General features: G+C 47.3%; 2 protein-coding genes across 4 annotated transcripts; one reads left to right on the top strand and one right to left on the bottom strand.

Moving 5' to 3' along the window:
- Window positions 1-582: 582 nt before the first annotated feature.
- LOC128595663 (sialic acid-binding Ig-like lectin 8) lies at window positions 583-10,272 on the top strand. The gene is made up of 7 exons (XM_053604437.1): window positions 583-1,097; window positions 1,298-1,570; window positions 1,753-1,800; window positions 2,653-2,922; window positions 3,648-3,744; window positions 4,100-4,184; window positions 10,081-10,272. The coding sequence occupies exons 1-7, from the start codon at window positions 665-667 to the stop codon at window positions 10,270-10,272; spliced, it is 1,398 nt and encodes a 465-aa protein (XP_053460412.1). The 5' UTR covers window positions 583-664.
- On the bottom strand, window positions 10,078-26,925 carry CEACAM18 (CEA cell adhesion molecule 18). 3 transcript variants are annotated; one of them, XM_053604438.1, is made up of 7 exons: window positions 26,743-26,925; window positions 24,899-25,246; window positions 22,824-23,096; window positions 21,214-21,495; window positions 19,447-19,582; window positions 13,646-13,708; window positions 10,080-10,215 (listed from the first exon to the last, which is right to left on the bottom strand). In XM_053604438.1, the coding sequence occupies exons 1-6, from the start codon at window positions 26,792-26,794 to the stop codon at window positions 13,690-13,692; spliced, it is 1,110 nt and encodes a 369-aa protein (XP_053460413.1). In that variant the 5' UTR covers window positions 26,795-26,925; the 3' UTR covers window positions 10,080-10,215; window positions 13,646-13,689. The 3 variants fall into 3 exon arrangements, with proteins under 3 accessions (XP_053460415.1, XP_053460413.1, XP_053460414.1); XM_053604439.1 differs by lacking the exon at window positions 10,080-10,215 and adding an exon at window positions 10,830-10,965; XM_053604440.1 differs by lacking the exon at window positions 13,646-13,708 and having other exon boundaries at window positions 10,078-10,215.
- Window positions 26,926-27,270: the final 345 nt, after the last annotated feature.

Below are 27,270 nucleotides of genomic sequence, written 5' to 3'. Positions count from 1 at the left end.
GACATTACACCTCCATGTTGGGAGGGGGAAATGACATCCACCCCGCCTGTGTCCCAGTAAAGCTCCTGTCACAGGGATCTCAGAAGTCGAGAGAATTATTGTCTCCCTGGATAGTAACTCTATGAGGACCAGGATCTAGGTCTGGTGGGTTGACCTCAAGATGCGGAGATGGGACACACATGTGGTTGCTGAGGGGGTAGGAGAGGCTGCCGGTTATCCCCTACCCTGGGCCTCCCCCATCATCCTGTCCCTCCCCCATCATCCTGTCCCTGACCTCCACAAACATCCATAGCCCCAGACTCAAGGGTCCGGCCACATGGGACCCATTTTCACCTTTCAGAAAGTGTCACCAAGGGGAAGGGCATTGACAGGGAGGGGGTGAAATGTAGTCGGACCCTGCATGGGATGGGATCATGGGTGAGGGTCTCTCCCTCTCCCACAGGATCCCCAGGAGTGGATGTGGGTGGTGACAGTCAATCTCCAAAGGCTGCCCCAGCCCTGACAATGTCTACGTGTGAAGTTCCTCCTCTGAGGAGGGTCACGTTTCTGACCTCACCCCCGTCTTCCTGTGAGGCCTCCTCTGAGTCCCGCAGCTCCCAGTTCCTGAGAGAAGAACCCTGAGGAGCAGCCTGTCCCCAGCGGGCCCTGACACCTCCACCCGGACATGCTGCTGCTGCCGCTGCTGGCCCTGCTCTGGGGGAGGGTGGGGGGGCAGCAACAGAGACGGCCCTGGGCGGGTTATAGCCTGAAAGTGCCGGAGGTGGTGACGGTGCAGGAGGGCCTGTGTGTCCATGTGCCCTGCTCCTTCTCCTACCCCTCAGAAGGCTGGAAAGAGTCTGGCCCTATTTATGGCTACTGGTTCCGGGACGGGGCCAATACAAACCACGATGCTCCAGTGGCCACAAACAACAGAACTCGACAAGTGCAGGAGGAGACCCGGGGCAGATTCAACCTCCCTGGGGTCCCCATGAGGAACTGCTCCCTGAGTATCAGCAATGCCACGCGGAGTGACCGTGGATTCTACTTTTTTCGGGTGGAGAAAGGACAGAGCATAAAATGGAACTATGTACGCAATAAGCTCTCTGTGCGTGTGACGGGTAAGGCCCCGGCTGCAAGTGTGACCACAGGGGCAGGTGGTGGGGCCACAGGGAATGGCTGGCTGTGACCCCCATCCTGGGAGAGGTTGGGGTGAAGCCTGTTGGGCTCAGGGGAGGAGCTGGACCACAGCCCGAGCTCCTCTCAGGGCCACACCTTGGACTCTCCCTCCTGATGCTGCGTGTCCCCTCCTTCTCCCCAGCCCTGACCCCCAACATCCTCCTACTGGGGACCCTGGAGTACGGCCACCCCAGGAACCTGACCTGTTCTGTGCCCTGGACCTGTGAGAAGGGATTGCCCCCCAAGATCTCCTGGGCTGGGCCCGCTGTGGTCCCCCAGGGTCCCAGCACCGGCCACTTCTCAGTGCTCACCCTCATCCCACAGCTCCAGCACCATGGCACCAACCTCACCTGCCAGGTCACCTTGCCTGGGACTGGTGTGACCGGGATGAGGACCATCCATCTCAATGTGTCCTGTGAGAGAGCTGGGCGGGGACACCTGGGGCCCTGCTGGGGATGCTGGGATCTGGGGTCCAGGCAGGGAGGGTCAAGAGGATGCTGGCTTCACCCTCCCCCTTGATGTGGCTCCTGGGGGCAGAGTCCAGAATCCACCCGGCCCTCAGCAGTGACTCAGGGCTTCTGTGTTTTTTTGCCCCAGACTCTCCTCAGAACTTGACTGTGACTGTCCTCCTAGGAAACAGCACAGGTAGGACGGCCCTCCCTGGGCTGTGGGAGCAGGGCCTTCAGTCAGGGCATGTGGGTCCCTCCTCAGCTGGACTCTCCCTGCTCGCCTGAGACTCTGTTGTTGGTGGCTCCGGGGCCCCTCCCTACACTCAGCCCTCCCCTCCGACTTTCCCACAACCCCTTGGTCCACAGCAAGGACAGGACAACATTCACAGGTAGAGCCAGCCTGAGTCCCCTTCTCATCTGTCTCCCAAATGCTTCTTCAGCTTCAACTTTTTGTTTCCGCAATAGTTTTATGTACCTCTAGATGGGGGATGAAGTCACATGGGTAAGAGTTCAGAACATACAGCAGAGTCTGTTCTCAGGTGCCCACCCCTATCCCCAGAACCCAACAGGGTCCCTGAAGGCTGTCCTGAGCCTCAGTCTGTTCACTTGAAGGCCCTGAGAGGTGGTTTGACACCAGCAGCACAGACTGTCCTCATTCTCCAGGGCTGTGTGGGATACCTTCTCTTGGCGATCTCTGATTCTCTATACAGTTTATGCTGATGGAAAATCAGGGCATCATTTTATACTACTAACAGATACCCTGCAGGGAATTCCTTGTATCTTGTCTCACACATGTGTGTGTATGTCTGTGAGATAAATTCCTAAAAACAATATAGCTAGTTTCCATTTTCTTTAATTTTGAGAAACATTGTCAGATGTATTGAGGGTGCACAAATTTCATTCCCATCAGCCAGGGGTGAAAGTGTGTGTTTTCCTCCACTTCAGTCTCTCTCTCTGGGCTTCTGTTCCCCTCACCCATCTCCTTCTGTGTCCTTCCACTTTCTCCACATCTCTTTGTTACTCTGACCCTCTGTCTCTTTTTCTATAGTACCCATGGCCCTGGGGAATGGCTCATCTCTGACAGTCCTAGAGGGCCAACGTCTGCGCCTGGCCTGTGCTGCTGATGGCAACCCCACTGCCAGCCTGAGCTGGACCTGGGGGAGCCTGACCCTGTGCCCATCACAGTCCTCAAGTCCTGGGGTGTTGGAGCTGCCCCAAGTGCACCTCAAGAATGAGGGAGAATTCACTTGCCGAGCGCAGAACCTTCTGGGCTCCCAGCACATGTCCCTGAGCCTCTTCCTGCAGAGTCAGCACACAGGTGGGTTGCAGAGGAATAGAGGCGAGAACACATCTGCCCCACCCTCACTGAAAACCAACAACTCCCTGAGCTATAAAGAGAGGCCTAGTCCTGGTCTGTGCTCAGCTGTGAGGCTTGGAACTTACCTGTTACCCAGAGCATCACTGTCTTCTTCCAAGGACAAGGGACAAGGGAAGGAGGTGGGCCTTGGAGGGGAGTGGCTAGGGCATGGACAGGAGTGTTTGAGGAAGCAAGGACCTTGCTCTTCAGGGGTTGGACTTGGGTGAGACATGTGAGGAACCCACCTCAGGCATAAAATTTAAGAAGACAAAAAGACAAGTCAGCAATCAAGCAAAATAATATTGCAACGATCTTTTAAAAGCAATAAATTGAATGCCAAAAAATTCTATGATGAACAAAATTTCAAAATCTTAACTAAAGGTTGCACCCAGCACTTCCATATCTCACTGGTCTCCTTCTTCCCTTCCATCCATTTTTTTTTTTTTTGTAGAGACAGAGTCTCACTTTACTGCCCTCAGTAGAGTGCCGTGACGTCACACGGCTGACAGCAACCTCCAACTCCTGGGCTTAGGCGATTCTCTTGCCTCAGCCTCCCGAGTAGCCATCCATGTTTTTTTGTGTCTGAGAAGGGGGAGGGGAATAGATGTCCAAGTCCTGCATGGAGGGGGAGGGGAAGAGACCAGTTCTCAGAGGTGATCTACAGAATGACTCCCATCTATCTTCAGAGAAAGCACAGCCTGTGTCTGGAGTGTCAATGGGGGCGGTCTGGGGAGCCGGAGCCACGGCCCTGGTCTTCCTGCTCTTCTGCGTCATCTTCATCGTGTAAGCATTGACCTTGGCGGGGAGGGAAGGTCGGGAACTGTGCTCCTGAAGCCAGAGTTGGAGGCACCTGGATGGGTCATGAGCTTGCAGCAAGGGTAAGAAGTACATCACGTGTGCATGGAGAGAATTACATGGGGGCCTGTGTTCGGAGGGGCTACTAGTCTACGGCAAACCTGGGGCCTCACTGTCCAGGAGGCGGGCCTCCTGTGTTCTCAGTATTGTGGTCTCTGGGACAGGACAGCCTCTCTCCCGCCACGGTCACCCTCCAGTCCCTGACTAGGAAACTGAGACAGGGTGGGGCTGCCCCCTGTGGCCCGATGCCCACAGACTGAAAGGCTCCCTGGTGTTCTTTCAGGGTGAGGAAAGTGGCAAAGTCAGCAGAGGGCGCTGGGGAGAAACGCGCAGAGGATGCAAACGCTGCGGTGGGCTCAGGCTCTCAGGTAAGTGACATGGAGGTCTCCACATCCGGCATCCAACACGGACAGCTCAGGTGGGGCAGGGCCAAAGTTGCTTCTTCATCTCCTCCTCCCTAAAATCCGGCATCTCCTGCAGGATCCCCTATGTTGCTGACAGAATGAAAGCCTCTCCCTTGTGGTTTCTCCACGGCCAGGCACAAAGAGTTAGCCCCTCTCTGCGCTTTCTTTTCCTATGGCCAAAAACTCGCCATGTTTTGTCCTTAAGAACAGCTGTCACTGGTCCCAACCCTCCATCCTGAACCTTCTCATCTTTGATCCTCTTGCCCCCTGCCTCTCACCTCCCCTTCCCTACCTGGAGGGAATCTTTCAAAAGTCATCATGGGGGTGGTGCCTGTGGCTCAAGGAGTCGGGTGCCGACCCCATATACCAGAGGTGGCAGATTCAAACCCAGCTGCGGCCAAAACTGCAAAAAAAAAGTCATCATGGCCCAGTGCCTCTGCATTTGAGCAGCTGTTCCTTGACCCCAGCACTGTGGAGAGCAGAGGCCAGATGATAGCTATGTTTGAATTTATGGGCTGTATAATCTCTGCTGCAGCTACTCAACTCTGCTTCTGTAGCAGGAAATCACTCCATAGTCCATGTGTGGATGATGGGCATGGCCGTGTTCCAATAAAACTTTATTCATAAAAGCAGGCAGTGGGTGAGATTTCACCTAAGGGCTGTAGTTTTCCCAGCCCTGATCTAGAGATAAAGCCCCAGCTCCTCAGCCTGCAGCCCAGACCACTCTGGCCTCTGAAGCACCTGCAGGTCCAGTAGGGATGGAATTACAGGGGGATGAGTAAGACTCTTGGCTTGGATGCAGAATTTAAGGGCATGACAAAAATCTCAGTAATCGAGACAATTAATGTAAGTTTTTAACAGACTAAAATGAATGAAAAATATTCATGATGAGTAAAATATCAAAATATTTTAAAATAACAGGACCAATGAAGTCACTTAATAATTATTTAAGATCATCATTTAAGAGAAACTTTAAAACAGGGTAGCATTCTCAGTTGACGGCGAGGGAAGCAAAGAGGTAGATTTTGAAAATATTGTCTCTGCTTTATCTCCCATAGAACCAGGAAAGGAAAATTATAATAAATTCTGGTTTGGGTATGCATAAAATTTTTACACTTAAAATGGTGTTTTATAAGCTTCATTCTTCAGTGTTTAATAGTATTGCAACTATTTTATGTTATAGAAAAAATTAATGATTAAATATACATTAAAACATATAAATAGAACAAACATTTTCCTGTTGCCCGAGATTCCAGTTGGCTCAGGAAAGCATGCTCACTAATCTGGGTTTGTTTACATGTTTGTTCTCCAGGGATATGTATAGTTAATTTTATTTTTAGTGATAGACTCATTCCCACTTTCAGCCAGGAATGAGGGTTTTTCTTTTTTTTTTTTTTTTTTTTGGCCGGGGCTGGGTTTGAACCTACCACCTCTGGCATATGGGATCAGCGCCCTACTCCTTGAGCCACAGGCGCCGCCCCGTTAATTTTATTTTTAAAATGTGTTCAAATATTCTTCACCTCGGTTGCTGAGATTTTTGGTTCCTTTTTCATTCTGGACTTTGGCAAGTACCACACTTCTTCCCTCTCCTTGTAGTCCTGCCCTCCAGCCACATCCTCCCCCTGCTCTGTGCTCCATCCACGCTGGACTTGTCACTGTTGTCATCCTCAGCAAGGTTATTTGTGCCTCTGTATCTTTGCAAGGGCTGTTCCTCCATCCGCATGTGTTCTTCCCTCCTCACTTCACTACCTATAGATGATTTTGAGCAGCAGGCATCCTTTTATTCACTAATTTGGTCAGGAAATGTATGGACCACCTATCAAGAGACAAGTACTGTGGGTGCCAGGGTCCTATCTATGAAAAGCAGGTAAGAATCCTGGGTTTGGTGAAGTCTTATTTTAGACAGAGGGATATATCCACATCAATCATTAACCAAACAAGCAAACAAATGAATAAAATGTACAAGATGGACATGTAGGGTGGCGCCTATGGCTCAAAGGAGTAGGGCGCCGGCCCCATATGCCAGAGGTGGCGGGTTCAAACCCAGCCCCTGCCAAAAACTGCAAAAAAAAAAAAAGATGGACATGTAAATTGGGGAAAATCCAGGGTTCAGAAAATAGGAAGTGATGAGGAAGTGGCTTGTGGCTTTGTTTTTGTTATCTGTCATCTCCATATCATCTGTCTATATATCTATGTATCTATGCATCTGTTATCTATCTCACTACCTCTCCGTCCTTTCATCCATTCATCCATGTATCTATCTTGATTTTTAAAAGTTGAACAGGCTCAGTGCCCATGCTCACTGGTTAGGGCACCAGCCACATACACTGGGGCTGGCAGGTTCGAACCCAGCCCAGGCCTGCTAAACAACAATGACAACTACAACAACAACAAAAATAGCTGGGCATTGTGGTGGGCACCTGTAGTCCCAGCTATTTGGGAGGCTGAGGCAAGAGAATCGCTTAAGTCTAAGAGTTTGAGGTTGCTGTGAGCTATGACACTACAGCACTCTACCAAGAGCGACGTAATAAAACTCTGTCTCGAAATAGAAACAAAAAGTTGAACATCTTAATCTTTTAAAGTGTACAATTGTGTAACAGATTCTAGAATTTTTCATCTTGCAAAACTGAAACTCTGTCCACTGAATGACATCTCCCCATTTCCCCACCCTGGCCTTCCTTTGCCCCAGGAGACCCTGGCAACCACCATTCTACTTTCTATTTCTGTGAACTTGACGACTGGATATCTCGCATAAGTGGAGTTACACAGCATTTATCCTCTTGTGATTGGCTTATTTACTTAACCTAAGTCCTCAAGTCTCGTTCACATCGTAGGATGTAACAGCATTTCCTCTTTTCAAAAGATGACTGTTAATATTCCTGTGCACGTGCACACTACTCTTTTCATCCATTTATCTGTGGATGGGCATTTGAATTGCTTCCACTTCTTGGCGACTGAGAATAATGCTACAGGGAACATGGGTATGTATGTGTCTTCTCTAGATTTTGTTTTCAGTCTTTTCAGATATATGCCCATTAAGTAGGAATAATGGGTCCTATGTTAATTCTATTTTTAATTTTTTCATTTTTGGAGGAACTGCCGTACTGTTTTGTATAGTGGTTGCACCGTTTTATGCTCCCATGAAGAGCTCCTAAGGGTTCTCATTTCTCTACATACTCACTAATACTTGGTATTTTTCTTTTCATTTGTTTGTGATAGTGGCCACTCTAATGGGTATGAGATGACATCTCATTATGGTTTTGAATTGCATTTATCTTATAATTAGTGATCTGAGCATCTTTTCATGTGCTCCTAGGCCTTTTATGTATCTTCCTTGTAGGAAAGTCTATTCGATTTTTTTTGCCTATTTTTAAACTAGATTAATTGTTTTTCATTGTTGAGATATGCAAGCTCTTTATATATATTGCATATTCACCTCTGATCAGATGTGTGGTTTAGAAATTCTTTTCTCCCATTCATAGGTTGACTGTGGTTTCTGATATTTGACTGTAGTTAATGATATTTGAACAAAGGGACGAAGGAAGCTCAGGGTCTGGCATTTGGTTGTGTGAAGAGTCGCTAGGGAAGAAGAGCAGGGGCTGTGCTTGGACACAGGAGGCTGATGGTGGGGGGGAACCACAGGGAGCTCAGACAGAGGCGGCAATGGCCATGAGAAAGAAATGAACGTGGAGAAGCCCATCCTGTGCATGGGTCATGTCTGAATGTGCCTCAGTGATTGGCAGAGATTTGGGGGAGAAAAAAAGAATTAGTTTAGTTTAAATAGGTTGAGCTGGTTGAGTTTAGGGTGTCTTTGAATAAGGGGGTCAGAGTTTCAAGTATATTGTTGGATGAAAGTTTATCACCTGGAGAGGAGAATGGCCTGGAATCTGGTTTTGAGGGTCATCCACCTACTGGTGACATGAAGCCATTATAGTGGGTGAGGTCACAAAACAAAGTTGAAGAAGTAAAGTGTCTGGGCACTTCTGATATTTAGAGGTCAAGGAGATGTGGTGTAAATGGCTGCCAAGGAGTCAGATGGACCCAGAAAAGTATGATGTCTGCAGTTGAGTAAAGAAGGGCCCCATGCAGGGAAGGCGGGCAGCACAATGTCCTCTGCTGCTGCAAAGTCCAGGGGAGGGAAGGCAGATTTGATTTAGCTAAGTGGAGATCTTTGGTGATCGTGATAAAAAACAGCACTGAAAAGTGATGTGTGTTGTGTGTGTGTGTGTGTGTGAGAGAGAGAGAGTCTTTATTTAAATAATCGAAGGAGAATGGAAGAACAAAATCACGGACTGTTCTGGGGCATGTTCTGTTCTCCAGGAGAGCAGCTGAGAAAGCTCAAAATAAGGAGGAAGCAGCCAGGGCAGCCTCTATCACTCTCTGCTGGGTGAATCTGTATTAATTTCCTGTTGCCACAAAATTAGTGGCTTCAGACAATGTGCATGGATTGCCTAACAGGTCTGGTTCTCAGATGTCCACAGTGGGTTTCCTGGGGCTGAAGTAAAGGCGTTGCCTGTGGCTTGAGGTGCCTCTGGCAGCTGCAGGGGAGGATTCAGGTTCTTGCCTTTTCCAGCTCCTAGAGGCGCCTGTGCTCCTGGGCTCTGGTTCTTTCCACTGCCTACTTGAGTGTACACAGTGAGCAGGGCAGCGTCTTGCAGGCTCTACCTGCCCTCTCTCTTTTCCTTCTTAGGACTCATGTGATTACATTCAGTCCACCCAAATAATCCAGATAATCTCCCCATCTCAATACCCTTAACTTGATTCCATCTGCAATGTCTCTTTTGCCATGTAAGGCCTCATGCTCACTGGGTCTAGGGGGTTAGGGTGAGGATATTTTGTGAGCCATTACTCTTCCTATCAGGGAATATACTAGTTTGGACTGGCTTGTCCCTACACCGCATCCCCCATCACTACACTGTGAGCTTCCTAAGGGCAGGTGCCATGTCTGAATCAAGGCCCTATAATTCTCACATACTGTGTTTTGAGGCATCATGTAATAATTCACAACTATTTGTTTGATGGTCATTTATAGCTGCCTCCCTCAGTTACAGAGCGAGCTGCAAGAGGTCAGGTCCACCACGTCCACCTCAGCACGTCCAGCACCCAGCTTAGCGCCTCACACACAGGAGTCCTCAGCGGGACACCAAACTGTGGGTGGAGGGAGAACTGATTGATTGGAACTTGGTGCAACCGGGAATTGGGCAGGCTGCTTCCTGCTTCAGCCTCCAGTTTTCATATCTATAAAATATTAATATCTTCCGGGCAGCGCCTGTGGCTCAGTCGGTAAGGCGCCGGCCCCATATACCGAGGGTGGCGGGTTCAAACCCGGCCCCGGCCAAACTGCAACCAAAAAATAGCTGGGCGTTGTGGCGGGCGCCTGTAGTCCCAGCTGCTCGGGAGGCTGAGGCAAGAGAATCGCTTAAGCCCAGGAATTGGAGGTTGCTGTGAGCTGTGTGAGGCCACGGCACTCTACAGAGGGCCATAAGGTGAGACTCTGTCTCTACAAAAAAAAAAAAATATATTAATATCTTCCTCATAGGGGTGTTGCAAGAATTAATGAAATTGGAAAACACCAAATAAGGTGCTCATTGAGTATGAGATATTTAAGGAAAGTGTGAATTAAGGAGCATCCAACAGAAATACAGGAAGGGGTGGTGCCTGTGGCTCAAAGGAGTAGGGCACTGGCCCCATATATTGGAGGTGGTGGGTTCAAACCCAGCCCAGGCCAAAAAAAAAAAAAAAAAAAAAGAAATACAGGAAGGACAAACAGATGAAAGAACTCACAGGCTTCCTCCCCAGACTCTCTCTGCCTTATCCTGTCCCCATGGTTTCTCTGACTCCCTCCCCCATGTCCATTCAGGGCCTTGTGATTGAATCCCAGATGTGCAACAACCCTCCAGAGCAGCCTTCCCCAGCTGTGGCCACCTCCTCCTCAGGGCAGGAACAAGAGCTTCATTATGCATCCCTCGACTTCCAGAAGATGAAGCCTCAGGACCTGCAGAGACAGAAGACCATGGTCACTGAGTACTCAGAGATCAAGATCCACAAGTGAGAACCACTGTGGAGATTCAGCCCTGGATGAGGGATCTTGGCCCCTCGTGGCAAAGTAGACATTAGAGAGCTGATGCCTCCTGTCAAACCAAAGCTTTATACCCACTGAGCAACATCTTTTCTTTCCCTGTCCACCCTGGCCCAGCCTCCCAGCTTCTAGGACCCACTGTTCTACTTTCTTATTTTTTTTTTCCCACTGTTCTACTTTCTACTTCTGTGAATTATACTTTTTTAGGTTCCACATGTAAACGAGATCATAAGGTATTTGTCTCTGTGTTTTGCTTATTTCACTTAACATAATGTCCTCTAGTTTCACCCATATTATCTTAAATGACAGGATAATGTACTATGCATTTCAAAACAGCCCAAAGAGAGGATTTTGCATGTTCTTGCCAAAAATAAATGCTAATATTTAAGTTGATGTTATGAAACTGAACTGAATCAATCCTCTTGCCCACACCTAAAATAAAGACAAATGTGGACGCACCGGGCTTTTGCAGCAAGAAAAGTTTATTGCCATCCAACCTATATCCCTGAACAGGGGTTAGAACAGGTTTTATAGTTAGAAGGTAATGAGAGGTGATAGGATCTCGCCATGGAGGAGATACCAGGCGTGATCTGATTGGAATCCTTCCATGTGTTGTCCGTTTCTGAATTCAGTCCCCACTCCTTGGTCCCAGCACTTAGGTTCCACCTATGGTTGCACACTCAGGTTAGGTGACCTTCACACTGAGGGTCCATGCCAACTACAAAACAGCTCACAACTTTGTAACATAAAAATTGAACTGGACTGATCTGATGCAATTACACTGATGGATATACAAACTACCCTGATCTAATCATTCCACAACATATATATGTATGGAAACCCCGGTGGGACTGTCTCAAGACCACTCAGCTATTCAGAGCAGGGCTGGAAATTAAACCCTCCCTGAGTCTGAAGTCTCTTCTTTCATGCAACATGGAATCAAGCAACCAGAAGTCCAGAAATCCTTTGGCCATAATATATATATAACATACAGTATTCCTCAATGTCCAATGTCTAAATGGTCCAGAGTCCCAGGGACAGGAAAGATGCAGTCGAGGAGATGAAGGCTGGGGACCTCTGCCCAAACTTTTTGGCAGGTCTTTATTTATTTGTTTGCCTTCCCCCCAAATATTAACTCCTTTAATTGCAAGTTGTTTGTTTGGTTTTTCTGGAAAATTAAAAGCATCATTTGTCTTTTTCATTGTGGCAAAATTTACCTACAGTAAAATATAAAGATCTTAAGTGTGTGATTCCATGAATTTGCTAGACCTGTGTACGTCAATCAGGACTATAATAAAGGATATAGAAATTTTCCATCACAGAAGGATCCTGGCTCCCACCCTCTGTCAATACCCAACTCTGAGAGCCACTGCTTTCTGATTCCTATCACTGCACATTAATTCTCCATGTTGCTAAACATTATATAATTGATATCATATGATATGTAGTCTAGTGTCTTCTTTACTCAATCAGCATTGTATTTCTTGAGATTCACCTATGTTGCTGTGTGTGTCAGCATTCTGTTCCTTTGTATTGCTCAGTAGGATTCCATGGAATGAGTGTATCACATTTTCTTTACCCAACTTTCTCTGTTGATGAATATCTGGTTTCATTTTGAGCAATAGGGTCTTTGCGGATGCAAGTAAGTTAATATGAGCCCATACAGGATTAGGATGGGCCCTAAATCCAGTGATTGGTGTCATGATTTGAGAAGGTAAATTTGGACATAGAGACTCACATAGGGAAGAAGGCCTTTTGGCAATGTAGGCAGGAATTGGAGTTATGCTGCCACAAGCCAAGGGATGCCAAAGATTGCTGGCCACTGCCAGAAGCTAGAAGATGCAAAGAATTCTTCCCTTGGGCCTTCAGAGGGAGTATGGCCTTACTGACACCTTGATTTTGGACATCTGGCCTCCAGAACTGGAAGAGAATAAATTCCTGTGGTTTTAAGTCACCGAGTTTGTGGCAATTGGTTATAGCTGCTCTGTGAAACCAATACACCTTGAGGCAATGCACCTGCTGAGGCATCTTGTACCTATTCTGTGTTATGCAGGTCCCACAGTCATTCAGGAGAGTCATCTCTATCCCCTGTCACAGAGGAGGCTTGGCAGAGCTGCTCAGAGCCACACAACTCACAAGTGGAGGGACCAGATAGAATCCAGGCAGTTGCCCCAAGGCCACGTGGGGGTTTTAATTAGTGGGCCACAGAGGTACCCCTAACTGAGGGATTGCCTTGTGCCAGGCACTGTCTTTACTATTTGGGAACATTTGCTCACTCCTTCCTCACCCTCCTGTGAGGACAGTATCAAACAGTCGAGTGGCCCCAAGGACAGGGCCCACAGCCACAGAGAGTAAAATTTCAGCCAGTAAAGAGCCTCTGTCCTCTCAGCCTCCTTACTTGCCCCCCTCCCTTCTTCCTTCTCTCCCCTCCCCACTACCCATCTCAATTGTCAATGCCATTATGGTGAATAAATCCTCTTACATATTTTGGAGCACATTCATGCAGACAACTCAGAAAAAAGTTCCGGAAGTGGAATTGCTGACTCTGAAGTAACTTGATACTATTTAAACTTTTTTCTGATTACAAGACAATTTATGTGTTTTGTGGGAAAAACTCCACTTTATACAGTAAAGTATAAAGAACAATATTGAAATAGAGGTAACCTTGTTAATATCTAATGTTTTCCACAAAAACCTGTGGGAAACATGTAAACATACTGTACATATTATCAGCGTATCTACCGTCACCAATTAACTTATACTTGTTTCCTAACTATGATCTTGTCATATGCAGCTATACATTATGAATTTCTAAATTTATATCAAGTCTTGAGCATTTTGTACCTCGGGAACATCCTTCCCCAGGGTGGTTGCTAACAATGAACAATGAGCTGCATGTGCGCTGTGCGCCGTTTAAACAAATCCCTGTCCTCGGGCATTTTTAGGTTGGTCCATTTCCCTGGCCGTGGCAATGCCAAGAAGGGCATCTTCCCAGCTTCTCTCACGGTGCCTTGGAGTTCAGACAAGGAAACTGAGAAGCTGAAAACGCTGTGGGAGAGAATCCTGTGGAATTGGAGCTACAGCCAGGCCCTTGGCCCGCCCCAGCCTGCATTCCATTGGCCAGCTCCAATTGGCATTTGGGGCTACCAATGGCCATGGTGCCCGTGATGTCATCCCAGGTCCTAAGTGGGGTCTCTAGACTACTTCCACAAGCCTCTGTCTCCCAATCTCTGTGTGACTGGGCTCATTCCTGCTTTTGACTATCCCCTCCAAAGAGACCCTGGGCCCTTTCCAGCCTAGCCAGTCCCTGTGAGTCCTCTGCCCTTCTCCATCAGTCTCCCCTCACCTCCTTGCCCATCTGGTCTTGCCCTCCAGGTCTGAGGTGGATACTCATGTAGTCTGGCTTGTCCTATGGGGAGAAATGAGGGGGAAAGTAACATTTTAAGGGACTTAAGAAGTTCAGGAGAGTCCTGGGTATAGAGAGATGAGGGGCCCCAGCTGCCTGCGTCATGCCCAGGTCCTCCTCATGTGGGACTCCAGGAGGTGGAGGAGATGGATCTGCGGGCTTTACTTTTGCTGTAAGAGTCATCAGCATTCTCCACACATTTTAAGATTCCTGAGGTCTTAATGTCAGTAGAGGAAGATGCCACTGGGCAGGGGTTAAAGGAAAAGAGGCTGCATGAATCTGGGGAAGGAGTTGGCATTGCCATGCTAACTACCGGTGGTAATAATAACAGATAATAATAACAATTTATGTCATACCTATTATATGCCAGGCTACAAATGATAGTAGACAGAATGATCTTAACCCTGCCAAAAGCCATACCAGATAAATGCTCTACCCACATTCATAGATGAAGAAATGGGGGCTAGTAGAGGTAAAATTATTTGCCCAAAGTCACATGGATGACATAACAGAGGCCACTTTTCTCAAACTGGCTTCTGTGACCCGCAGATCCTTGCTCTCATACCAGACTGGAGTCTCAGACTATGGACAATTTGGTACCTTCCAGAGGAATGAGACAGTGGGGTTGTGTTAGTTTTTGGCTGTGAGAAGGTGGTTCTGCCAAGGAGGGGGGATTTGTCTGGAAGAGGAAGTGACTCAGATACTCTCTTGGAAACATTCATGAACTTTCTGGAGTTTATCACAGTTGATTTAAAATTGTGCATTGAATAATATGATAGCACCAGTATAACACCTAAAATTTTACTGAGTGCTGACTTATCCCATTCTCTTTACCAGTAAGACCTTACTTTTTACCCATATTAGATACCCCTGTGAGGTGAGTACCAGAATTGCTCCCATTTACAGATGGTAAGTATAGCCCAGACAGGCCAACTTGACCACTTTCACATGTTATGGTCAATATCACAGGCTCCTTGGCTAAGGGACCCTATAATGATCATAAATAGCTTGATATCTAAATTCCAAGATAATTTAAAAATGTTATTTTCTAACATCTTTAGATGACATATTATTGAAAAATTCATATATGTATAGGCTACATGTCTCCTCAGGTCCTCTGTCCCATAATTTACTCTAGAATATGCCATTCCTGTGTCTTCCAGGTGGTATCCTGCCACAGTCATGATGAAAATTTTTAAGTAACTCCAGGATGAATTGTGAGGGGTGGCGGTGAAGGGAAGATGTGATTGCACAAGGAAGGGGGCTGGATTTTGTAAGCTGTAGCTTATTTACCTTTTTCTCATCAGAACCCCAAGAATAAAGCCAGGTGCTTGGCAAAATGTGTGGGGAATGACAAAATGAATAAATGACAAATGAACGAGTCACTAAAACTGGCTTACTGGAGACATCTAATGTTTAGCTTTGATCAAGAGCAGGGGTGTCCAAAATGTCTTTAAAATCATTAATAACCTTTTCTCAGAAGAAATTCTACTGGAAACAGGATCATTACATGCAGAGGAACTCAGGCCCACAGTATTTTTAGGGCTCAAAAATGTTTTAATATTTTTAATATATATATATATATATATTTGTGCAGTTTTTGGCCAGGGCTGGGTCTGAACCCACCACCTCTGGCGTATGGGACCGGCGCCCTACCCCTTTGAGCCACAGGCCCTGCCCTATTTTTAATTTTTTGTTTTAATTTCTTTTAAAAATCAGAAGAATAAAATTAATATGACCCGTTCTTGATTTTTATATGAGAAAAATCATATTGTCTGGAAAGTATACAGACATTTATTATATTAATAATTGCTGTATACTTTCTGGACAGCCACTGTACATTAACACAGCTGAAAATAGAATTTTTAATATTTTTTATTAGAGAAGGAGCCCACAACAGCAAAATGCATCCCTGAAGTGGAGTCTGCTGTACGAGACAGAAATGGCTGTGCTCTGTGGGGAGTGAGGAAGGAGCCTGTATCCCTGCCCATACAGGTTCCCACTCCAAACTCTGGCACCTGCTAAGACTCCTCTGAGGAATATGATTGAAGATCTAGGAGGGTACTGCCCCCAAGAAGGATTTTCTCCAAGGAATACTAGCCCCATCTGAACGCTTTGAGAATTTCTGTCTTGAGATCTCCCTTGCTGACTGGCCAGCAGCCCTCCATTTCTTTTCTACCGACCGCTAGGGTCCCGTGTCTGTCCTTCCCCTGCTCCTCTCCTCATGTCTTAGCCACTCTCTGTTCCTTTGAAACCTCCTTTTCTCCACAGTGTCCTGAATGTGAGAACTCTGGGTCCACCTTGGGCCCCTCTCTCTTCTCATAGAACATACTTCCTTAGGGAACAGAGAACAGGAGGAATTACTCCCTCCCTCCTTTCTTTTCTTTCTTTTCCATTCCCTCCCCTCCCCTCCCTTCCCCTCCCTTGCCCTCCCCTTCCTTTCCTTTCCTTTCCTTTCCTTTTCCTTTTCCTTTCTCTTCCTTTCCTTTCCTTTCCTTTTCCTTTCTCTTCCTTTCCTTTTCCTTTCTCTTCCTTTCCTTTCCTTTTCCTTTCTCTTCCTTTCCTTTCCTTTTCCTTTCTCTTCCTTTCCTTTCCTTTCCTTTTCCTTTTCCTTTCTCTTCCTTTCCTTTCCTTTTCCTTTCTCTTCCTTTCCTTTCCTTTTCCTTTCTCTTCCTTTCCTTTCCTTTTCCTTTCTCTTCCTTTCCTTTCCTTTCCTTTTCCTTTCTCTTCCTTTCCTTTCCTTTCCTTTTCCTTTTCCTTTCTCTTCCTTTCCTTTCCTTTCCTTTTCCTTTTCCTTTCTCTTCCTTTCCTTTCCTTTTCCTTTCTCTTCCTTTCCTTTCCTTTTCCTTTCTCTTCCTTTCCTTTCCTTTTCCTTTCTCTTCCTTTCCTTTCCTTTTCCTTTCTCTTCCTTTCCTTTCCTTTCCTTTTCCTTTTCCTTTCTCTTCCTTTCCTTTCCTTTTCCTTTCTCTTCCTTTCCTTTCCTTTCCTTTTCCTTTCCTTTCCTTTTCCTTTCTCTTCCTTTCCTTTCCTTTTCCTTTCTCTTCCTTTCCTTTCCTTTCCTTTTCCTTTTCCTTTCTCTTCCTTTCCTTTCCTTTCCTTTTCCTTTTCCTTTCTCTTCCTTTCCTTTCCTTTTCCTTTCTCTTCCTTTCCTTTCCTTTTCCTTTCTCTTCCTTTCCTTTCCTTTCCTTTTCCTTTTCCTTTCTCTTCCTTTCCTTTCCTTTCCTTTCCTTTTCCTTTTCCTTTCTCTTCCTTTCCTTTCCTTTTCCTTTCTCTTCCTTTCCTTTCCTTTCCTTTCCTTTTCCTTTTCCTTTCTCTTCCTTTCCTTTCCTTTTCCTTTCTCTTCCTTTCCTTTCCTTTCCTTTCCTTTTCCTTTCTCTTCCTTTCCTTTCCTTTCCTTTTCCTTTTCCTTTCTCTTCCTTTCTTTTCCTTTCCTTTCCTTTATCTCTTTCTCTTTCTTTCTTTCTGAGACAGAGCCTCCCTTTCTTGCCCCTGGTTGAGTACCATGGCATCATAGCTCACAGAAACCTCAGACTCTTGGGCTCACGCAATCCTTTTGCCTCAGTCTCCCTAGTAGCTGGGACTACAGGCACCCACCACAATGCCCGGCAATATTTTAGAGATGGGGTCTCATTCTTGCTCAGGCTGGTCTTGAACTCGTGAGCTTAAGTAATCCACCCTCCTTGGCCTCCCAAAGTGCTAGGATTACAGGCATGAGCCATCTTGTGCCTGGCTTTACTCCACTTGTTTCTACATTTTTTTTACTCTTTAAAGACATTTTTTATAACTGGCCTGCAGCAATGTTGTCCATTGGAACTTTTTACAGTAACTCAAATGCTCTGTATTTGCACCACCCAATTTGGTGACCAGTCGTGACATGTGGCTCTCAAGTACTTGACATGTGACTAGTGCGACTGAGCAACTGAATTTTTACTTATTTGATTTTAATTAATTGTATTTAAATATCCACACAGGGCTATTTGTTACTATATTGGATAATTCAGCTTAGAGACACTCCCTTAAAGTTTTAAATTAAATGTGATATTAAATAAATCCAGAACTAAACTCGTATTTAATGATCAGTCTTGCTTTTAGATAAACTTTTGATCTCAAAATTTACCTTCCAGTTAGATGTTTATTTAGTTTAAAATTTTAAATTAGAAATAGTTCAATAGGGAAGAATTTTGATCTGCCTGACATCTAAATCTATGTGAGTGTCCCCAAGAAGTGAGCTGTCCCAGGGCAGAATGATGAAGAAAACTGGCCCCAAGAGATGCGGACTCTTTTTTCCTAGAACAGGGGCGCAGTGTAAAACCACCTGCTATCCTTGCCCTGTCTTAGTAGTAAGAAGGCAAGAATTCCTGGTTCTGGAAACCTTCAGTAAAAACTAGCTTCCTCCTGGGAACAGTGATGCTACCTGCGAGCCCATCAGGACACATGGCCTAGGACTGAGATAGGTCTGAGTCCTGCACCTCTCCCCAGAGCTCTCAGGCAAACTTTGGCATGATACTTGATATTCATCACCATCACCATCATATTTGTGTCTGCCACCATCAGCATAACCATCATCAACACCATCACCATATCACTATCATTAATATCAACATCATCTTCAATACCACCATCATCTTCATCAACACTACTCCTTTATCATCATCAACATCACCATTGTCACTATCATTATCATCACTGTCATAATAACCATCACCACCATCATTACCTTTGCCACTATACTGCCATGATCACTATCATTATTGTAATCACCGTCATCATCCTTGTCACCACCATCACCAACACTATGTCACCATCATCACTCATCATCACCATCGCCATCATTGCCATTACCAACTTCATCACGATCACCACCATCACTAACATCATTGCTGTCAGTCAACATCACCATCGTCACCAGAATCACTGCTGTTTTTAATATCAACTCCAGTGGTCCCTAACCAGGGCAAACCTGCCCCCATGAGATCTTTGTAGAGCCTGGAGATGATCCTGGTTGTCTATATCAGGGTGGTGGGTTTTCACTATCAGCATTAAGTGGGATGCTGCTAAACATCCCACAATGCACAGGACAGCCTCGCCTCTCTACCTTCCCGCAAATGAACTATCTGGACCCGAATGTTGATAGTGCTAAGGTTGAGAAACTCAGGTCTACTCTACGCTGAGAAGACTCCTAATCCTTCTTTAGCTAAGACATGTCCCTACATCTCCCTTCAAGGCAGATGTTGCTCTGCATCCTCCAGATGGGACCAAGGAAGATCTGAGGGCAGAAGTGATCTGCTCGAGGTCAATCAGCCAGCTGGTGGCAGAGCTGGGGTTTGAACCCAAACCTTGACTTTGATACCAGTCACCAATTTTTAGCTTTGCTTGATAAACAGTGACCATTAGGTACCAGATTCTTGACATGCACTCTTCTTATCTCCACACCTGTCCCTCTAGGTAAAACTCTATATCCACTTTTAAATGCAAATGCAGGGAAGGGATCCTACTGAAGAGAAGGGAAGTCTCTGCAGAAAACCTCACAGTTACTCAGAGGTAGGGCTGACTCTCATCTCTCCTCCTCTCCGACAAGCTCCAGGTCCTGGGGACCTATCTGCCCCTGCTGATACCGACAAACCCATCCTTGGCTTGTTCCTTCCCTTCTGGCTCAGCCCTCCTCCCCTTCGAGGGTGTGTTAGCCCTTGAGTCCTTGCCCCAGCCAATGCCCCATCCTTGACCCAGAACACCAAAGGTACCTGGTTGAGTAATAGCTGACCAGAGCGTAGACCAGGACTCCACAGAGGTAGACACTCCCCAGGACAGTCACCACAATGAGGAATACCACCAGGGACTCCGAGATGTAAAAACCACTGCGAGCCACAGGCAAGAGCTCTGGAGGGAGACGACACCTGGGTCAGGGCCACCATTTACTCATTCATTCACCCACCCACACCTCTGTGTTCCAAAAATTTCTCAGCACCTACTATGTACAAAACATTGTTGCAAGTACTAGAGTTTCAGTTTCGAATAAAACAAACTCCCTGCCATCCTGGGGCTGACGCTCTAGCTGGGAAGTGGATAGTTAAGCAAGAGATACCTCATACCGTAGGCAACCATTAGTGCTCCAGAGAAGAATAAACCCTCACAGGGGCACAGTGAGGGACCTGGGGTGGGGGCAGTGCTGGGTACACAGGGTTATGAACTCACAGCACAAATACTCACTGAGCACCAACTATGTGCCAGCAATGTGTCCTCCACTCATATAAACAGTGAACAGAAGCTCACCAGACCTCTGCCCTCCTAGAATTCAAGGTCCAGGGGAGGGGAAAGGTGTAAATCAGAGGGTTGCACACATGCACCATGACCTGCTCATACTAGGTCCTTAGAAAGTTGTGTGGTGTGGGTGAAATAAAGTTCCCAGGCCACACAGTATCATCTCATGCACTTCCTTACACAATTTCCTTTTATCTTTTCAGCAACCCTGTCATGCAGGGACTCTAATCATCCTGTCACTACAAGTGGAGAAACTGAGGCTCAGAATGGTGAAGTTGCTTGTCCTTGGTTAATGCTGATGGGCAGTGGCTGAGCTGGGCTTTGAACCCAGAATGGCAGCTCCAGAGTCCCTGCATGTCACTGTCCTGTTCCTGTGCTTTCAACCTGAGCATGTTGGCCTCTCTCCATGATGCATCAGATTGGATATGGGGCTGCTGAAAAGGTGTAAAGGTGAATTAGCCAATTCACCCCCAGGCCAAGTTTTTTTTTTTTTTTATTTGTTTTGAGACATAGTCTCAAGCTGTCACCCTAGGTAGAGTGCTGTGGCATCATAGCTCACAGCAACCTCCAACTCTTGGGCTCGAGAGATCCTCCAGTGTTCCTATTTTTAGTAGAGACAGGATCTCGTTTTTGCTCAGGCTGGTCTCAAACTCATGAGCTCAAGCTATCCACCTGCCTCGGCCTCCCAGAGTACTAAGATTACAGGTGTGAGCCACTGTGTCCAGCTAGGCTAAGTTTTAAAGCCAATGACAATTCTCTGCTTCCCTCCTCCTGTCCCTTCCTGGAGTCTTCCCACTTCCTCATGTTGGAGGCCTATGAGGGGGACAGCTGAGGGCACGGGCTGTGTGGTCAGGCTGCCTGTACTTGCATCTTGATGATTCTGTTGGTTAGACCTTGAATAAAGGACTCACAATATGTGGAGCTCGTTTCTCACCTGTACAGTGGAGGCGATGCTAAGAAGAGTTGCTTACTGTGTAGGGAGACAGAGAGGGCCTTACATGTTAGATGGAGGCAGGCACTTGCTAAATGGCTCAGTCACCATCAGTTACCCTGACACTGATCTGAGGACTCTAGAGGATCCACAAAGGAGGCAGCTTTGGATCTGGATCTCAAAGGATGGAGGATTCACTCAGCAGCTATGAGCTTGGTAGGTGAGGTAAAGGTCAAATTCTTTCTAGACAAAGGCATGGGGGCAGGGAGATTTGGGGAGCATGAGCCTGGAGGAGGCGGGGGAGGAGTGCCACACTCACTCTCAGGAGGCAGTTGGATCCTGACGTTCCTGTAAAAGGTCAACTGGGCCACAGAGTTCTCCACGATACATCGGTACCAGCCTAGCTGTTCCCAGGCTAGACTCAAGAGGGTCATCTTTGCCTCTGAGAAGTTCAGGAGGGAGCCATTGTGGGTCCAGCGGTACAAGCTAGGTGGAAGGGAAATGGAGACACACTCCATCTCTACGCGGGAGCCGATCTTAGCAGTGATGATACCCTTGAAGATATCAGGTGTGGCCCTCAGTACCACGGAGTCTGGTCCATCTGCAGGGATAGGACAGGAGCTGTTTCTCACCCTCAGGGTCCCATCTTCTTCCCCCAATCCCCAGGAAGTCCTGCCCCAGTCAGGAGAGCCCTCTGCTCTGTACTCCAAGCTGACCCCTACACCTGCCCAGGTAACGTGGCTGTGCCAGCAAGAACAGGACCAATAAAAGCATCTTGCATGACTGGGCATCTCCTCTGGGCTCACCCGATGCCTCCCTTATGTCACCAGGAAATAAGTGTAGAGAAGAAGTGAACAAAAGGGGCCACAAATGCCAGGCACTGCTTTAAACTCTGTACTGTCCCCACGCGGGTTTAATCCCCACGGCAGCTCAGTGATCGGTTCCACTATTGATCCCTTTTATAGATGAGGAAAATGAGGCTCAGAGGACAGGACAAGGGTTTAAGTCTCCTATTGACACCAAAGCATTATGCAAATCTCAGGGCTTAGGATCAGTCGTCCTGAACAGTGGCAGCCTCTGCATCCCAGGTCTTGATTCCAAGCCTGTGACCTGTAAATGGCTGCATGGAGGTCAGAATTCATCCACACCACGCCCCTGACTTCCATAGGACTGTCCTCATAGCTAATCATGAAATCTGTGGACCCACAAGAATAGTTCCAGATGGAGATGAGAAAATGATTTTGTACTTGTGATTTTTTTTTTTTTTTTTAGTTGAAAGATGTGAAAGAATTTGGTACACTCTGTGAACAGTCCTGGAACTTTGAAAGAAATCCAGGTCTTGAAATTCTAAAGTCAAGGTATTAGAGTTACAAGACCTGCTGGACACTTTGAGGGGACCTTACTAGGCTGTACAGCTGTCTAGCTGAGCAGGTGACAAGTTATAAAGAAAGAAGAATGTAAAAAAAAAAAAAAGAAAGAAGAATGTGTGGGATACGTAATTAAGTCTTTAAATCAAACTACCGAAGGCATATAGTCAGTTCAATTTGAGTAAAAGAAGAAATGGTGATAACTTTAGAAGAACCAGAATACATACTCACCCAGCAAAAGTTGAAGGCTCAGGGAAAACTAGGATTGTGAAAACTTAACAAATTGAGTATTAATTTAAGAAACAATTGGTTGCAAGAAGTCTCCTCTTTACTCAAAAGCCCAATCTCATCTAAGCACACTGACCACTTCTAACCTGAAAAGTGAGGATTAGGGTTCCTGTTTTAAAACCACATATTCCATGGTTCTGACGAGTGACAGGGCCAGCAGCCCCTGAGGTTCCACACGGATGACACTGGCTGCAGGTGGCTCAGGCTTGCCTGTCCTACTGCTACAACCTTGTGCCCACCCCTGGCCTCACTTCCATGACCCTAGATCACTTACAGGCCACAGTCAGGGTGATCTGCTCGCTTCTCTGAAAGATCTCTGGGAAACTTTCCACCACACACTGAAGAGTCCTGTCATAGCGGCTGACTCTGTGTATGATGAGGGTCTTCCCATCCGGGGAAATTGTCATCCGGTTACTGCTGGATATGGGCACAGAATTCACAAACCATGTGACCTTGGTGACATTAGTGTGGCAGTAGGCAGCCACAGAATCCATGTTCTCCACTAGGGAGGTGGCGTTGACTGAGATGCCCGGATTGCTTTCCAACTCTGGGAGAAGCAGAAAGGAAGAGAAGGTTGGTGGGGTGGAGGGGGGTGTGCTTCCCTGAGCTCTGCTCCTCTACAGGGGGAGGGTTGGGCTATATTGGAGAAAAACCAAGAGCTGGACAATGAGGCCTGGAGCCTAAGGGGCAGAAGCGTAGGGAGTAGGCAGTGAGACTTCCAGGGCCACTGCTGTGGTGTCAGCTGCAATAATCATGAGCACATGGCATAGACAGGGAACTCTCATCTGAGGATGCAAGTGGGAGAGGTTCGAAGTGAGAGAACTACATAAAATAAATGCTTCCATTATTTGAGTCCTATTCACTTTGCAAATATTCCCTCCAACCTTACAACAAACTACAATGGTAGGTACTTCCCCCACTCTACAGATGAGGAAACTGTCTTCACAGGGGGAAGATGAATGGCCTAGGGTGGGGTGGGGAACCTGCACTTAAGGCCACAGGTGGCCTTCTAGGTCCTTGAATGTGTCTTTTTGACTGAACCCAAATTTGACAGAACAAATCCTTTTAGTCAAGGGGGTGCAGCAGAGAAAGATAAGCTTTTATTTCCTCCTCTGGTGCTTAAAAAAGAATAATCTTGAAGTCAGAAGATTGCAGGCTCCCCACCCCTGCCAGGGCCAGGAAGTGCGTATGAACAGAGTGAGAAGCAAATGCAGGATGTATTGCTCAAAATCCTCTCTCCTCTCCTTCCCTGTGGAGCCCCAGGAGCTGTCTGTAGCAGACAGAACTCTAGGACAGCTCCTTGATTTCCACCTCTTGTTATGTCTTTTATAATGCTCTCCTCTCAAGTGTGAGTGGGACTCACAATTTGCTTCCAAACTGTAGGAGGTGACAAAGTTTAATGAACGGCGCTCTCCCCTTGCTGCCTTCTGTTATCTAAGACTCCTTCTTACCATACTAGAGAGAAATACTCAGCTGAAGAAACAAACAGGCGTGATGAGAAATAACTGTGAAGAGAGCCACGTGGCAGAGAATTGCACTGGTTTCAAGAATCCACAGGCTTCCAACCGACAGTCAGTGAGCAGCCAGCTGGGGCCCTCAGTCTCACCGCCAAAAGGACATCATTTGAGCCACCAACTGGAATAAGCCCAGGAATAGATTCTTCCCTGTTTAATTTAGGCTCCAGATGAGAAGACCGCTCAGGCCAATGATTTCTGAGACTCAGTGCGCAGCCTTGCCTGGACTTCGGGCTCAGCTATGCTTGGGCTTTTAACCCCCAGCAACTATAAAATATGGGTGTTTTAATCTCCTAAGTTTGAAGCTATTTGTTATGCAAAGGTAGAAACTAATGCACTATCTAACAAAGAAACTGACTTTTTTTTTTTTTTGAGACAGTCTCACTCTGTCGACCTGGGTGGCGTGCCCTGGTGTCATAGCTCACAGTAATCTCAAACTCTTTGACTCAAGTGATCTTCATTCCTAAACCTCCCAAGTAGCTGGGACTACAGGCACTTACCACCATGCCCAGCTAGTTCTTCTATTTTTAGTAGTGACAGGGTTTTACTCTTGTTCAGGCTGCTCTTGAACTGAGCTCAAGTAATCCACCTGCCTCGACCTTGCAGAGTGCTGAGAGTACAGGCATGAGCCACCATGCTCAGCCCAGAAACTGACATTTTTAAAGGCAATGAGTGGTCTGTCTCTGTGTGAGAAGCTGAACAACCATCTTCCAGGGCTCCTGTCATCTGGAGGTGGGCGAAGGACTTAGACAATGTGATTCCCAAGGAATCTCACTCCCAAGGCCTTCAAGTCCAATTCTCCTTGGGTAGGGAAAGGGGCAACCTGGCAACCCACCGACAATCTCGAGCCAGCCAGTTGCTGTTTGGGTCTTGTTGCCAGTGTCCACCCAAACAGTGTAGTTTCCTGTGTCATTTAGCATAGACTTCTTGATCACCAAGTCACCTGCTCTGGTCACACTCTCCCGGCCACTGTGCATGGGCCCAGGCTGCCAGGAGTTGGAAGGTTTGTAGCTGAGAATCATATTTCCTGCACTGTCCTGTGTACCTCGGTACCAGCTGTACTCCTGGACATTCTCAGGGACGTTCTCTAGGGCCAGGATACTTCGATATCCCTCAACCCCCAGGAGTTGGGTGATAAAGATTTGGCCAGAGGCCTGGCAGATCCCACTGGCCAGCAGGCTGGCTGAGAAAGACAAAGACAAAAAGACACATGGAGAAACTGACACCATCCAGGCACTGATACCCCCAAACACTGCTGAGCATGCAAAAGATTCTAGTTCCTGGTGACTCCCAGGCTGTCCCTCCCTCCATCCCCTCAGCCTCTGCCCTGGTTCTTTTTTTCCTTAACCTCTCTCTCCCAGCCCACCCTCCTCCCTGGCCACTCAGCCTCCAATCCATCCTCAAGTGACAGTTAAGTAGATCTTAATACAGCTTAAGTTATGACCCTGCTCTCCTCTGCTCTGGTGCCTTCTATGGCTCCCAATGGCTCTTATGTGACAATGTTCACACTTTTAGGCCAGCTTGTGAGATTGTCTCAGTAAGAGCTGGTTTTATGACTCATCAGTTTCCTTCTGGACCAACCTACCCCATCCCATCCCATCATACACTCCCTCAGTCATCCATCCTTCCATTCCTGTATTTCCTTACCGGAAGTCATGACTTCCACACTCTGTGCCTAGTTATACGTACAGCTCTGTTGAGTCATTACTTGCTCTCCCTCCTCTAGGCTTGGAACATCCTCTTCCCCATTCCTGACACACTGATCCCTGCTACCTGCTGCTGTCTGTATCCTCCTCGATGTTTCACTTTACTCATCCCTGGGCTCTCAGTCTCCTCCTGCCCAGCCTGACTCAGGTGGCCTCTCTGGGCTCCCCAGCCTGTGGGGCTCCCCTCATCCCACCCAGCCTTCACCTCTGAGCATCATCAGAGTTTGGTGACACATCTGTGAACTCCATGAGGGCAGGACTGGGCTATCTTCGTTACCACCGAGTCTCCAGCTGCCTCAGGCATAGGGTAGAAGATGGGAGAGTGCTCAGCAGTGATTGGCTGGGTGACAAATACTCCCCTGAGACTGTATACAAATGTCTATGACTTAGCATCAAATCTACTGGAATGGGTAGGAGCCCACCATTACTATAAGAGGGCAGGGGCCACTGTCTGTGAAGTCCTGGACGTGGGGAAAAGACAGACATACCCAAGGCCCCGGTTCTAGGCTTTGAGGTGTGGACACAGGACATGTCCAAGGGCAGGACATGAGATTGTCACTGAAGCATGAGGGTTGTGCATGTTGGGGGTATGGAGGGGCCTGGGGGAAAGTCGGGGGGTTGGTAAGGGATCAGAGCTGAGAGTGAGTGCAGGGTAGGGATCTCAGCAGATGGGGACACCCAAGAGGTGACTGCAGGGAGGTGAGGGTGGGGGTCCAAGCTTTTCACTCTTGGGAGCGCATGAAAATATCTATGTGTGTGTGTGAGTGTGTGCGTGTGTGTGTGTGAGAGAGAGAGAGAAACATGCTATGTCTGTGAGCCCAAATGCCTGAGCTCATCAAAGTCCTGGTGTGACCCTGTCCCCTCTCTTCCCTCCACTCCTGCCCTCGGGGTCTCACCTGTGCCCCTAGGTGGAGTGGTCCTAGCCCAGGCTGCCCTCTCCTCAGCCCTGGGAGCAGGGTCAGCGCTCTCTTACCCACTAGCATGAGGCCCTTCCACCGGCTACACCTGGGGCTGGAAAGGTCCATGTACTGCTCAGGGTCCTCCAGGAGGAGGGGTCTTTGCAGAGACACGGCTGTCCCGTCTGCCCTTCACAGGCCTGTGTCTCAGGCCCAGAAGCTGCTGGTGGCGTCTCTCAGCCCAGCAGGGCAGCCTTTCCTCCCAGAGTGGACTCTGACCAGCCAGGGCGGGGCCTGGGGGAGGAGGACTCTTGCAAGTGAGCCCTTATCTTTATAGTTTTATGCTGCCTTCCTTTATTATTTATTTATTTTTACGTTTATTTATGTTATTTTTTCCTGGTTACAAAAAAAACCCACAAAAGCTTACTGTTGGGAAAACAGGGAAATACAGAAAAGCTAAGACATAAAACTTGTTGAATGTTCCGTTCTTCACCCAACTTTTGTTTGTTATTTTGTTTTCAGACAGGGTCTCACTCTGTCACCCAGGCTGGAGTACAGTGGTGAGATCATAGCTCACTGCAGCCTCCAACTCCTGGCCTCAAGTG

The sequence above is a fragment of the Nycticebus coucang genome, chromosome 10 (assembly GCF_027406575.1).
Source record: "Nycticebus coucang isolate mNycCou1 chromosome 10, mNycCou1.pri, whole genome shotgun sequence".
Lineage (NCBI taxonomy): Eukaryota > Metazoa > Chordata > Mammalia > Primates > Lorisidae > Nycticebus > Nycticebus coucang.
Note: the sequence above shows the minus strand (reverse complement) of the source record. Positions and strands in the feature narration are given on the sequence as shown.

Excerpts from the sequence above, each read along its gene's own strand:
- LOC128595663 (XM_053604437.1), top strand. The coding sequence starts at position 665 with ATGCTGCTGCTGCCGCTGCTGGCCCTGCTCTGGGGGAGGGTGGGGGGG. Across the intron at positions 1,571-1,752 it reads CATCCATCTCAATGTGTCCT|ACTCTCCTCAGAACTTGACT; the intron begins GTGAGAGAGCTG and ends TTTTTGCCCCAG. Across the intron at positions 3,745-4,099 it reads TTCTGCGTCATCTTCATCGT|GGTGAGGAAAGTGGCAAAGT; the intron begins GTAAGCATTGAC and ends GTGTTCTTTCAG.
- CEACAM18 (XM_053604438.1), bottom strand. The coding sequence starts at position 26,794 with ATGGACCTTTCCAGCCCCAGGTGTAGCCGGTGGAAGGGCCTCATGCTA. Across the intron at positions 23,097-24,898 it reads TGGCTGGCTCGAGATTGTCG|AGTTGGAAAGCAATCCGGGC; the intron begins GTGGGTTGCCAG and ends TGCTTCTCCCAG. Across the intron at positions 21,496-22,823 it reads GATCACCCTGACTGTGGCCT|ATGGACCAGACTCCGTGGTA; the intron begins GTAAGTGATCTA and ends CTATCCCTGCAG.